This window comes from Pelecanus crispus, chromosome Z, assembly GCF_030463565.1.
Source record: "Pelecanus crispus isolate bPelCri1 chromosome Z, bPelCri1.pri, whole genome shotgun sequence".
Classification (NCBI taxonomy): domain Eukaryota; kingdom Metazoa; phylum Chordata; class Aves; order Pelecaniformes; family Pelecanidae; genus Pelecanus; species Pelecanus crispus.
In genome coordinates, this window is record NC_134676.1 from 73113437 (window position 1) to 73128067 (window position 14631).

A 14631-nucleotide genomic window follows, 5' to 3' on the forward strand; every position below is an offset into this window, starting at 1 on the left:
CAAGTATTCCCCTGTAGAGAAGATGAATAGAGCTATAAAGTGGCAGCTTCACCATTGCTTTCTTATCATTCTACACAATCCAATAGAATATTAAGACCACTACTGAATTCCTGAAGATGGGTCAATAAAAATAAAAATCTCTGTACAGTTCTGTGGGAAACATGAATTATTTCTGTGCAATACTATAGGTTTCACTAACTATTTTTTATGAAATTTGCAAAATTAAAAATAGAGAACAGATATGGAAGAATCTTGCTCGGGGATTTTTTTCCTACAGAGAAGAGCGCTGAAGATATGGCAAATGCTTAGAGGCACTTTAGGAGCAGTTAGATAAGACTTCTAAACTGTAACGTAAATTTCGTCTACTAATTTTAGACATACATTATGTATGGTATGCAGTCACTATAAAAATGCAGCACAATGAAAAAGTTGGTTTAAAAATTATCTAAAGATGGGAAGATTATACAAGATCTATGGAATTCCCATCTTTATGATAACTTAAGAGCCTCTACTTGGGTAGATATTTAAAAAGGACAGAGAAGTTAATTCCTTAATACTTTTAAAAAATTAGGCTTTTTTTTTCTTTTAAATGTTTATCAGGTTAGGGATTGGCCAATTTTTAAGGCTAGCTTGTTATATATTTGCTTTTTTATATTGGCTCATAATTACTAGAAAATGATGGTAAAACAGTAACAAACTGACAGGGCCAGACTTGAGCTTAACGCTAATGTGTATTTTTTCCATACCCTTAGGGACATGAAGCCTTTTGGAAAGGCTTTCAAGAGGAAGAGCTAGTAGACTGCTCTGAAGTTGATACGAACTTCTCTGAGAAAAAGAACAGGGCCTGGAGGACCTGCGTAGGGAGCACCTGTGTTCAGATACCTGTGTCTCAGCCCTGCTTTTCTCCCAGCTGCTGCAGAGCAGAAGATTAGCAGACATGTCCACAGCACTCAAGCAAGTCTTTAATAAAGATAAGACTTTCCGCCCAAAACGCAAGTTTGAACCTGGAACACAGAGGTTTGAACTTCACAAACGAGCGCAGGCCTCTCTGAACTCAGGTGTGGACTTAAAAGCGGCTGTGCAGTTGCCCAGTGGAGAAGACCAAAATGACTGGGTGGCTGTACATGTTGTTGACTTCTTCAATAGGATCAACCTCATTTATGGAACTATCTGTGAGTTCTGCACAGACAGGACCTGCCCAGTGATGTCTGGAGGCCCTAAGTATGAGTATCGGTGGCAGGACGACATGAAATACAAGAAGCCTACAGCATTGCCAGCACCCCAATATATGAATCTTCTTATGGACTGGATCGAGGTGCAAATCAACAATGAGGATATATTTCCTACGAGTGTAGGTAAGTGCAAAGAAGAAGTCCTAAAGCATAAACTGCCTTTCATTCTGTCTACTAACCATATTCTCTTCCCATCCTTGTTTTTAGGGATTGTGAAATTCAAGCCTTTAAACAGCAGGTGGGGAGGAGGAGGGTGTCTTGCAGGAATAGCATGAGATGTATGCAATGTTAACTGTGGCTGCTAGATATGGTGGGTTTTGTTAGCCTAAAATGTTTTCATTCTAGCTATTTCTCCCTGGTAAGCCTCTCAGGTTAATCACTAAGAGTGGTCAGCATTGCATTATTAGCTTGTTGAAAGCTAATCGAGTTTACATTGCTTTGCACTTTGCCTGGCCACTTAGGCAGATACAGAATGGATGGAAAGCAAAGCCTAATTAGAGTGGTACGCTCCCTTCAAAGTGTGTACAGCTATGCGCAGTACAAGGCAGTGGAGAGTCAGGAATGCAGGGAACTCTGCCCTCCCACCCTCTCTTGACTTCCCATCCAAAACTGATGAATTGGGAAGTGACTTACTCTCCAAATTACTAAAACTATATATATAACTAACAAGCTTCACTATGGTTTAACCAGACAGCCCAGATGATAGAGCTGTTAAGGGCAGCACAGTTTGCCTTTTATAATACTACAGTTCGTTTTCCTGAAGCGTGGGGTAAGTAGGTGGAAATATCTTTGCTGGAATAGTTCCCTGTAGATGAGGAGGACTTTGCAGAAGAGTGCATTTGGTAGTGTAGACAGTCTAAATCTTTAGCTATGGCTGCAGGTAATAAAAAAGATGGGTTGTTACATCTTAGAGATGTCAGTGATTCACTTCTTGCAAGTGGGGAAGCTGGGAGCTTGCTGTAAGAAATGTGAGAGTTTATATATAAGTACTTGGCCCAAATGAATAACAAACAAGAAGAATGCTCATATGTTAAAATTAGTTCAGCTGAGTATTTTGCAATTTATATGCAACTAGGGCCTGCGGCTAATTGGTAGATGATACATCAAGAAGCTGCATCTATCAGTATTTCCTGACCTTTGAAATACCTTATTCTTGGCCTTGACAGCTATTTGTCTGGACAAACTTGTGGTTTGTTTCCCAGTTCCTATCACTTTTCTTTTCTACACTAATAGGTAGAAAGAAGGCAGTAACTCTTATCTTTTAATCTGGACTTTGCCAACATAGCAAGAAGGAGGATTTCAAAGGAAGCAGTATCGTATATTTTGTGTAGTGAAAAATGGGTTTGATTTCTCAAGCATTTGTTGTTTTATGTTTCTTCAGGGTGATTTTTGGAATTGAAGGTAGGTTGGAGGTGCTGTGAGGTATGTGATTTTGCTTCTGTTGGTATTTCTGCAGGCTTTTGTTAGACCAACTTTCCACCTTGGAGTATTCCAGTATTACTCTGTGCTCTTGCAGTCTGCATATGCAGAAAATGTGGTCTGTCTGCAAGCATGGGGAGCAGGTAACACACTGGCATGCTGGTGGGTTTTACTGAACCAACAATCTGTAACACAAGCTTTCAGCTCTAGATGCTTCCCCTTTATGTTTTTAGCAAGATACATCTGGAGGAACTTTTATCCTGAAGGCTTACCTATTGAAGCCTAAGAATGGAATCAGTAAATACCCTCAGTCTACTGTTTTTCTCCTCCTGACTGCTCCTACTGTTGTAGATTAAATGATATCTGAAGAAACTGAGGAAGGGGAAAGACCTGTGGTCTCTAGAATGTGGCTGAACTCAGTTACAAGTCAGAACAGGAATGCTTAATGTCTGTGAAAAATCGTCTCACTCTGAATATGACCCACAGGAAGGGGAAACATCTGCTTGAGCCCCCATGGATTGGTGGACTGCCCCACGGTTCTGTTACAGACTGAGATCACTGGACAGTCTGATAAAGAGATTTTATAGATACCCTTTGGAGCATTATTCCATAGAGCAGCATTTGCATCTGTATTCCGCTCTGCCCTCCTCTTGAGCCTTTGTTGCAGACGCCACAGTGGCCACCTGCACACTTTTCATTATCTTCTTGATTCACCAATTTGTGGTATGAAACTGTTGGTAAAATTGCCTGGGAGGCCTTAGATCTTACAATTCAGAAACAGATGCACACTGCATTGAATTTGGCATTCAGGGTGCCTCTTCTCTCAGCAAGTCCCTACTTAGGCATCCAGAACAGTCAAAGGGAAGTTTGGGTCTGTTCCTGGGTAAATTACTTTCACGGGAATCTTTCTGATTTCTTTGCACATCAATCCCCTATCGGTAAAATGGAGATGATACTACCTGCCAGCCTGTGTGGGTACTGCTTATACAGCTGTTGAATGAAATGCAGTCGCTCAGCATGCGTATTGTTATGTGTTTCGTTTTTCACAATTGATGAGAGAGAAAAGCTTTGTTACTGTGTTGGGTACTGTTTGTTTGTACCTGTTCTGCAGCAGCCTTTGGTTAGATGCACCGTAGGCTTAGTATTAATGCCAACCTCTATTTTCATTCAGAGAAATTAATGATGGTGAAAATGACGATTGTTCATTCTTCAAAGCAGTTGAAATAGATCTTGAAATCTTGAAAACAGAACAGGCTTAGGTATGTCCTTACTAATAGTACAACAGTTTTAAAGCATTGAGTGGCTGTAACTTCAAGAGATTAAGATATTCCTTTGAATCTTTGTAGCATATGGTCTCTAGAGAATTGTTCTGGAAAAAGTGTATGTCCAGTGGATGGGATTTGGGCTGACCTTTCCATTAGCAAATGAGTTTGATGAAGAGATCAAGTGGGATTCATAGGAGCTGTGCACAGAAACTTGAACACACTTTTCTCAGCTTAATCCTGTTAAACTGGTCCTCTTACACTGGACATACCTCATGCAAACTATCTAAAAAGGGATTTCAAGAACTGTGACAAAGCGCAGCTTTCATTGAGGAGCTACTTTCAAGGAAAATTATTTCAGGATAGGGATAGCCAGGCTTGGTGGGCTTTTTGTGTGTGTGTGGTGGTGTTCCTCTGTGGTTTAAAAAAACACAAATGCAGTTGAGTTATAAATTGTTATGGATATTATATTTAACTCTCTCGGTATTTACATTGGCACGATTATCTCTGGCCACTTAGCAGTCTCTGTACTTCTTGTGGTCTGGTGCTGTTTCCTTTCTGCAGTCATTCTGATGTATTCATTTGCTGGTAAAGAGCTTCTTCCTCCAGCCACTCCTACTAATACTAAACTGGCTGGCAAGAGAAAAGGGAGCTGGTATGGGATGGAAGAGGTGTCAAGAATTGTGTGCAGGTGACAAAAACAGGTGCTGAATATTAGGACAACTTCTTTGTACAGCAAAGCTTTAAGGACTGTCTTTGTAAAATGGCCTCACAGCCTGTAGAGTATTTTAGACATGATTATGTCCTTGTTCTTATTTCCATTATTCTCAATTTCCTTTATTCATTTTACGTGGATTTAAGGCATGTAAGAGGCTGTATGTAACCACAGATACACCCTGACCTGTCTCAGCCCTCACTGAGTGGAAATGCGGGAACAGAACAGAACAGAGTTCACTCTGTATGCCTGCTCAGGCCACTCTGGTGAAGCTATCCATATTAATCCCCAGTATGATTTTTTGTAGTATGTGGAAGTTTTATTTAGCTTTAGGGTGAACTCTTTTTCTTCGGTAAATACTAGTTGCTCTTCCAGGCACCTAGTAGTCTCACTATTTAAACACCTTTCAAGGGATGCATTTCTCAGGCTTATATGGGTAACTTAAAGACTCCATAGCCTCAGAAGTACCTTTTTCTCCCCCCGTTACTTTTTTTATCTCTGTGCTTTTTGGTAGACAGGCCGAAGAAATCATTTGGAGCGGGAGGCAGTAGATCCTTGGGACAGCTGCAGTTTTTGGTGAACTGCAGTTGTCAGCTTTCACCATATGTATTTGGGCAGTATCAAAAAAGGAGCTAAGAAAGCAAGCAGCTCTCTACTGCTGTGCTCGCTTCAGGCCCTGATGCCCAAACAAGACAAATTTGCTTGCCTTAGGTTTTTTCTCCTCATCATTGCAGCCTTAAATTGGGAGTAATTCTGTCTTGTTTGGATTTTCAGTGAATGGAATGTTTTTTTCTGTTGTAAGAGTCACTGGGAAAGACAGCCAGATATTTAAAGCCACAGGGAATTATTTCATTTATTCTAATCTGACCTCCAGCGTAACGCAGGCCAGAGAACTTCACCACGTGATCTCTTCATCAGGTCCATAGTTTGAAATGGGAAGACAGTCGGAAGACAGAGAGTTCTGCTGAAATAAACAAGAATATTAACTTCTTTTCTGATTTGACATAATGAAAAACTTTTCCCGAAGAGGACAATAAAACAGTTGAGAGGGGGTTCAGAGAGGTTGTGCTGTCTCCATCCTCCAGGGTTTTCAAGACCAGGCTGGATAAAGCCCTCAGTAACCTGATGTTATCTGATGGCTAGATAGCCAGGAAAAGCAGAAAGCTGGGATGCAGACCTCCCAAAGTCTGTGCCAGTCTGAATTATCCTGTGATTCTTAATTCTAATTTCAGCACTGACAGGCTGCTTCAGGAACAAGAGCTAAATTGATTAGAAACTAAGCAGTTTAAGAAGCTGCAATTCAGCATTTAATGGAAATACAAAATCACTTTTAAGCTATGAGAGTTTTTTGTAGAGGAGGATTTCAAAGGTTATTAAGTTACTGTAATCAAATAGCCTAGTTATGGCTGATCAAAATGAAAACATACTTTTTAAAGTGTTTAAAGCCTAGGACTTCAGCTGAAAAATTAATGTGTGTTTAGAAATACACTGCCTGGTCCATGCTTAACTAGTAAATTTTGGTAGCGGGCAGCTTCAGAGTTTTTGCACAGAGCATGTGTGTGACGCTGCTTCCAAAAGAGTATGTCACCACAATGCATCTACAAAGCAGACCAAGACTCTGGAGGGCCCTCATGAATGTGATACAAAACAACCACTAAATGAAGAACTAAACTTTTTCAATTGTTTCTTAGTAATATTGTGGTAGAATTTTTCTGGTTCTCTAGCTAGTGATAATAGTTACCACTTACAGCACTTTTCTGCAGGGCCAGGGGAGCTGCTGACTGGTGGATGTGAATAGAAACTCCTCAACTGCTTTCACTGAGCAAAGGTGTCTTCACAATAGAGCTTGTAGAAATGTGGAGAGAGTGTTTGACATCATTGACTTTGTCTTACAACTGTCCCTGTCTTATTGCTCTTCCAAAGTATGAGGAGGTGCCCATGGTGTGGGCAAAGTGGCATTTGCAGGCATTTGTTGTGTATACTGTTTCTTCATTCTTTGCAGCCATTGCAATTGCACCATCTAGGAACTGCCATTGCTTCATGCACACTCGCCCTGCAATAAAAAATGTGCAATCTCTACAGCTGGTTTATTTCTTTTTTTTTTTTTAAAACAAAGCTTTGCCAGGGGCTGAAGGGATGAGTCAGATTGCTGGCTGTGAACTGGTCATTCAGTTGCTGTGGTGGATGTATGTAGCTGTAGGCTGCCAGCTAAAGACTTGTAAATTCCAAACAATCCTTTCTGCCTGATCTTTACACCTGTCAGACCAATGCTGGATTTGGGCTAAAGAATAATTTTGTTTTGTAATGCTTATCTTCTTTTCACTGTTGCTGCCCTTCCTTGGTCCCTCCTTCAGCACATGGATGTGCTTGCCAAGAGCTTTGAGTTAATCTCTTGAGCAAATTAAATAAAGAAAATTCTGCAAGACATAGACCATTGTATGTCTGTAGCTTTCCTCTAGTCATTAAACATTGTGAAGTCTGTGCATATATGTATGTTATAGCAAAGTTATACCAGCAGCACAGCTGTCCTTTTAGAAAGTTTGGCATCTTGAAATGTATGTGCCTGGAAAATATCAAGTAGATATTTTACAACTAGATTACATGTCAGAGCTTCCTACCCCTTTTTCCTGTTCCTGTGGTTCAGGATCTAACAGATGCTTCTATGTAAACTAAGCTGGTAGATAAATCAACCCACAAACCTAGTACACTTCAAGAGTACCATCAAAGAAGATTGATAAAAATTCTGTTGGCCATATCTGTATGGTGAGTGATGCAGTTTACTAGATAGCTGTCTGTCTGGCCTTCTTAGCGTTGCATTACTTTCTTGCTGACTGATTGTACTTCGGAACAATTTGATTCTCTATTTTTGTCTGGTATCTAAAATGCCTTGATTAGTCTGGGCATTCTGCTTATACAAGAATAGGGACTGAAGATCAGGAGTAGTCTAGACTATCCTCAAGCCCAGTCATTGTTGACTGACAGGTGACTGCTCCCAAAGCTATCCTCCCTAGCTGTCTTCCCCAGTGTACCCTCTTGATCTGATGCTAGGTGTGCCATTTGAGGAACATATACATCCGCTTCCGGCTCAGACATATAAATTAACCCATTCTTCAGTCTAGTTCTAAAAATAACAGAAGATATGTGTGGTGGAAAATAAGTGCAAATTCTTTAGCATAATACCCTTTTCCATGAGAAGGGTTTGGCACTGCTGGTATGAAGGAACACTGCCTCACCTGGGGAATTAGAAGGCTGATGCTTTGTATGCCAGGTTTTCTGTATTATGGCAATCATTAAGGGCTGAAAAGCACTTTTACGAACACATAGAAAAGCACGTCTCAGCAGATGTCTTCTTCCATTTGAGATGCTATGGAAACTTAAAAAAAAAAAGAATAAAAACTTAAGTGGTAGCATGAGTGGTGGAGGGAAAGCTCATGGGGAGAGGGATGTGTTAGCTGGCTCTGCAAAGGCTGCAAGGTTTCAGGATCTCTGCTTACTCTGATACTGCTTTGGGAGGAAGAAAGAAGTATGGAATACCGGCAAGAAGTGGTGTCTCACATGGGAACTGGAGTGGTCGGTCCTGTAGCTGCCAGGTCCCTTGTTCTCAAGGAATTTAGTTCTCCAGCACACTGTGATTGCATACGCTGTGGGACATTACTTGAATTAGTCTCTTGGAGGATGCAACTCAACAACCACAACTTCTGCCCTAACTGAACTTGTGACCTCTTCTCTTTAGATACCTTCACAGCACTGCTGATGTCTACAGTGTGTTAAGTCTATGGCATACTGGGGCTGAGCTTGTGCCCAACTCAAAAGTGTGGGAAATTCAATACCTTGAACATGCTTTGTCTTGAAAAGCAGGTTTGTGTGAACTGAGTAGTCTGTATTCCACCGTGTGATGTGCATTCCTTTCCCTGATGAACATGGGGAATAGCTCCCTATGATCACCTTTTATGACCTGGTGACCCACCTGGTAGATGATGGAAAGGCTGTGGATGTCATTTACCTGGACTTTAGCAAAGCTTTTGACACCGTCTCCCACAATATTCTCCTTGGGAAGCTGGCAGCTCATGGCTTGGGTGGGCGTAGTCTTTGCTGGGTAAAAAACTGGTTGGGTGGCCAAGCCCAGAGAGTAGTGGTGAATGGAGTTAAGTCCAGTTGGTGGCCAGTCATGAGTGTTATTCCCCAGGGCTCTGTTTTGGGGCCAGCCTTGTTTAATATCTTTATCAACGATCTGGATGAGGGGATTGAGTGCGCCCTCAGTAAGTTTGCAGATGACGCCAAAATGGGTGGGAGTGTGGAGGGTAGGATGGCCCTGCAGAGGGACCTGGACAGGCTGGATCAATGGGCCAAGGCCAACTGTATGATCTTCAACAAGGCCAAGTGCCGGGTCCTGCACTTGGGTCACAACAACCCCATGCAATGCTACAGGCTTGGGGAAGAGTGGCTGGAAAGCTGCCTGGCCGAAAAGGGCGTGGGGATGTTGGTTGACAGCTGGCTGAAGATGAGCCAGCAGTGTGCCCAGGTGGCCAAGAAGGCCAACAGCATCCTGGCTTGTATCAGGAATAGTGTGGCCAGCAGGAGCAGGGAGGTGATTGTCCCCCTGTACTCAGCACTGGTGAGGCTGCACCTGGAATACTGTGTCCAGTTTTGGGCCCCTCAATACAAGAAAGACATTGAGGTGCTGGAGCGTGTTCAGAGAAGGGCAACAAGGCTGGTGAAGGGTCTGGAGCACAGGCCTTATGAGGAGCGGCTGAGGGAACTGGGGTTGTTTAGCCTGGAGAACAGGAGGCTGAGGGGAGACCTTATCGCTCTCTACAACCACCTGAAAGGAGGTTGTAGTGAGGTGGGTGTTGGTCTCTTCTCCCAAGTAGTTGGCGATAGGACGAGAAGAAATGGGCTGAAGCTGCGCCAGGGGAGGTTTAGGTTGGAAATTAGGAAAAATTTCTTTACGGAAAGGGTAGTCAAGCATTGGACCAGGCTGCCCAGAGAGGTGGTGGAGTCACCATCCCTGGAAGCGTTCAAAAAACAGGTAGATGTGGCACTTTGGGACATGGTTTAGTCTAGTCTACCCTTGACTGGCTTAGAGTAGACTTGATAGTGTAGGTTAATGGTTGGACTGGATGATCTTAAAGGTCTTTTCCAACCTAAATGATTCTATGATTCTATTTGAAACCTTGTAAAACAGACTTTGATATGCTGCAAAGCAGAATATGTGTAGGAGTATCAATTACAGATCATAATGACTTTGGCTGGTTCAATTTTTGGAACCCAAATGAAATAAGATTCACAAGTATCAGCTTTCTTAGTGCCTACTTTTTGTCTATGTTTATTTTGCCAAATTTAAGTTGTTATTTAAGCTCAGAAGTATTGTAGAAAATTCACGGTAGTCCCTACTCCCACAATGTATTTTCATCCTTAAGGTCAATCTTTTGAGGACAACAGTGGTACTTTTGGAGCACTTTTTATGCAGAATCTAGCCAATGGAAGAGACATATGTCAGTGGGGTCTTCACCTGCCCCAAATGTATGGTAACAATCATCAGAATAAAGTGTGGTCATAGAGATATGAAAATAAAAAAAAATTAGTCCTGTTTAAAGTACAATTGCAGTTTAACTTTACTGTGGAACAGAGTGCTATAGTAGTGTGGTTCTAAAGGAACTTTTGGAAAGCCTAAAGCAAGGGCAAGGTCTTCGCTTCAGCCAGAGCTATATGCACTAATACTGCCTTCAAGTTTGGCCACATTCTTTCAAATACAATTTTGGCCTTATAGATTCACACAGAGTATGTAAATAGGACAAAATTAGAAACCTTAACAGGGGAAAATGCATTAGTTTCTCTTAAATTAGGTCCTCATGTCTTTTATGGACATTTTTTGGAGGAAGGTCAAATACGTACTTCAAAAATACATGGTTAAAAACCCCTTGTGTTGATAAAAGCCATGTGTGAGCCTCTGGATCAAAACAGTGTAGCCAGCAGGACTAGAGAAGTGATCACACTGCTGTACTCAGCACTGGTGAGGCCGTACCTTGAATACTGTGTCCAGTTTTGGGCCCCTCAGTACATGAAAGACATTGAGGTGCTGGAGCATGCCCAGAGAAGGGCAATGAAGCTTGTGAAGGGTCTGGAGCACAGGCCTTATGAGGAGTGGCTGAGGGAACTGGGGTCGTTTAGCCTGGAGAAAAGGAGGCTGAGGGGGAGACCTTAATCACTCTCTACAACTAGCTCAAAAGAGGTTGTAGTGAGGTGGGTGTTGGTCTCTTCTCCCAAGTAGTTAGCGATAGGACGAGAGGAAATGGGCTCAAGCTGCGCCAGGGGAGGTTTAGGTTGGAAATTAGGAAAAATTTCTTCACGGAAAGGTTGTCAAGCACTGGACCAGGCTGCCCAACAGAGTGGTTGAGTCCCCATCCCTGGAGGTATTCAAAAGACATGTAGATGTGGCACTTAGGGATGTGGTTTAGTGGTGGACTTGGCAGTTTTAGGTTTACGATTGGACTTGATGACCTTAAGTGTCTTTTCCAACATAAATGATTCTATAGTTCTATGACTCTTTAACATAAAAGCAAGAATGACATATTCAGATAATCTGAAACATTTGTAAGCACAGTGTTCATCGTGATAATGCTGCAGAGAAAACCATCAAACTTTCTTACCAGTATTATTTGTAAGTGTGACTAAGGCACTTGTGTGCTCACCATCAAAGACAACATTTTCTAGTACATTTCTTGCCTAGTTATGCAGAAGTTCTCTGTCTTGAGGAGTTTACATGCTTGGAGAAACAAAAGTCAGCAAGAGATTATGGGAATTAAAATTATTCCCAGGGAAAAGCTATTTAGCATGGCTCCTGCTAGAATTGGATTTTCTGCACCGGATTAGTTTGGCAACCGTCTTCAGCTGAACACTCACTGGTAGTGCTGCACATGACCTGACTAACCTTTGTCTACATGGCTGCATCTTATGGTTTATCTTTTCTTCATGAGTGTGTTTGCATGTGTTTACACTGGAAAAGGCCACACCAAAAAAGTGAAAGCTGGGGACGATGATGGTGATTCTGAAGGGAGTTTATTTCAGAGTCTCAGAGTGGCTCCCCTTTAACTTTGTGGTCATTGGGTTCACCATTTCTGTAGTCCCTCACGCAGGGGATTGTTGATAGTTGGTGCCTTAGCTATTCAGTACCTTGAAGAAAACAACTTGAAATCTTGACTCTGATGTGATCTTGAAGAAGATAGCTGTATTTCTTCTACTGTACTGATTCTTAAGGGTGATGAGAGGCCTGGGGACTTAACAGATAACAGGCATAAAGTAGGAAGGACAACAGTCTCATTTTTTTTTGAAAAATGGGAATTGATACAACCCTAAACACAAACATATAAGGTTTCTTAGAAGGTAGAGGAAAAGAAAAAAGCAGAGGCCAGTCTTTGCACCATTAAGGACAATGTTCGTTTTGTTAGAACAACTTTTCTACAGTATGCTCAAACCTCCTGCTTATTCACTGTCCCTTTGTCCTCAGCAGAAGGGACCAAGGCTTGTGGTTTCTGTTCCACAAGACTGCATTAGAGTCACTCAGCTATTCATTAAAATGGAACACATTTAAGCTTGATTATTTTCTACATTCAGGAAAAGCTGAATTACGTTTGAAAGCAGGTTCAAATCGTCATTGGCTCAGTAATGGAGAAGAGTTTGCTGGTATCTTTTGTCATAGCTACCAAGCTACCATTGCCACACAGGATTCACAGTTGGTGGTCTCTGTTCAGCTGAAGCAAGCCTAGCATTGGGTTAGCAGAAAGAAATGGAGATATTTAATAAGGTGGGGATTGAGTCTAAAGTTGACCCTTAAATCATATGATCTTAACTTTTTTTTTTTTTTTGACACTGGCGAATACCTGCAAAAACTTTGGGTTTATGTGCAACTTTCTAATTAATTATCAGACATCGTAATTCAACCAGTTCACATTTAGTGATCTTAAAATTAATGGATCGAACCCTGTTTCATTACACAGATGTGAATCTAGTATGATATGAATCAGTATGAATGCCAGTTATCAGAATTCCTCTATGTTCAAGTCAATACAGTTATTTTGCTTAGTAGTCATACTTAGTGGTAATATAAAACATCCTTCTTGTTTTTACTGATCCTTGTGTACTGAGGTTCATCAGGATCTTTGAACAGAACATGTATAACAAGAATGGACCTTACTTTACCTTGTCTCGCCATCATGTAATATACCTCATTGCTTTCTATGTAGTTAAACCAGGCATGTGCTGCTGATGCCAGCTAGCATCCAACAACGGTAAAGCAAGAAATACTCCATTAAATGGTTTGGGAGCGTACACAAATATTAGTTAGCGATACTGCTGTAAAACATGTTTCTTCATTTTATGTTTCTGTAATGAGCAAGGTATTTTTAAATGGATAATTGTTTTCCTTTCAAAAATGGGTTTTGAGTGTAGAACCATTCATACTAGTCAGTTGTGCTGTAATACTCCCAAAACATGTTTTCTGCAATATCCATGTTAACTTCAAAAAGTAAGGGGCACAGAAGTTTTTGAAGTGTATTTGTGTGTGTACAGATCCACACTGAGTGATAGAAACTGAAAACACTAGAACAACAGAACAAAAATGGATACTTGTCAGCTTACGCTCCATGCTTCAATAGAGTGTATGTGTGCTCTGATTCTAACACTGCCAACTGTTACATGCTGGAGGACCGCCTGACTTCAGGAAAACTAAAACAAAAATTAAAAGCTTTGGTAGGTTGTTCCTTTCTGTGCTTCTGTTGGTCTATCCAAGCAAGGATAAAATGCTTTCATATACCTTTGCTAATGTCTTGGAGAAATCTAAGCAGAAGTCCTTAAGTACTGGCTGCTGGCCTTCCACAGCTGCAATGTAAACACTTCTATAAATGTGACCAACACAAGGCATGCCTGTAGGTGGTGAGTGAAAGGGTTTTTTTCCTTGATAATTGTGAGCTGTGTTTTTCAGTCCAGTGCATGCAAACTTGTCTTTCTATGTGACTTGCTTCCTTGCTCCTAAAACAACTGTCCTGTAGCTGTACACATGACGTCTATAACTTTACATGTTCATGGTTTTTAGCCACTGTAGAACTCCATCAACTCTCCCATCTGCCCTCAAGGTACCTCTATGCAGCACTGTTACCCCTGCAAAAATCTACTTACTATTTGAATGTTGGAATTGCACAGATATACAACAGAAGCTGGAATTTCATTGATGTTCTCTTTCATTCTCCTCTTAACATATGTAGCTGCTGGCATAGTTGTTTGTCTTTTTTTCCCCGTAAGCTGGGCAGTTTTGACTGGAACCCATCAGCCAATGCAGTCCAAGAACTGCTTGTGGTGGAACAGGAAACAAAATGTGCATCCTGCATGTGCCTTTTGGCATTTGAAGCCAAAAGATGAAGGCCAATCTTACCCATGTAGCTGTGACAGGACAAGCACTTCTCTTGTAAAGATATCTGATGAGTCACAGAAATAATGTGAAATAGTTATCCTCACTCTTACCTTCTACCAGCCATGTGGGCAGAACTGCATAAGCTGTCTTAATTAAAGCAACGAGCTTCCTTTCTTCTCCATTGATGGTTAATGTAGCTTCCATGTGCCTAAGCAGTGTGCTGTGAGATGCCAGACAACTGTTGTTATGCTGTAACTCACATTGACGACAGGGTCCCCAGAGAAAGGCTCTGCAGCCTGACAGTCATTCTCAGGCTGAGTTGTAAGCTCTGTGTCACAGGGGTGAACAACTTTTACAGTAAAAATTCTTTGAGTATAACGGGCAGTGTGGCGCAAAACTTGGACTGTGGAAATATCAAATAATTTTCGGCGTTTGACACTGTTTGTACAAGACCCAAAGTCTTGTGGTTACACATTTAACCTCCAAGAATTGTTTTCAAGTAGAGGAAACCACAAAGCTAAGGTCTAAATTGTTCCATTTTCCCTGAAGACTGACACAAGACGTTCTCCAGCATATGAAGCACCACAGAACTTGGTG

At 41.5% G+C, this 14631-nt stretch overlaps 1 protein-coding gene across 1 annotated transcript in view; it reads left to right on the forward strand.

Moving 5' to 3' along the window:
* The first annotated feature begins 937 nt into the window (after nt 1–937).
* The window catches only part of MOB3B (MOB kinase activator 3B), a 40242-nt gene continuing 26548 nt past the window's right edge, over nt 938–14631 (forward strand). The window contains exon 1 of the mRNA XM_075727111.1: nt 938–1355. Within this exon, the coding sequence (XP_075583226.1) occupies nt 938–1355 (418 nt within the window). The remainder of the gene's footprint in view (nt 1356–14631) is intronic.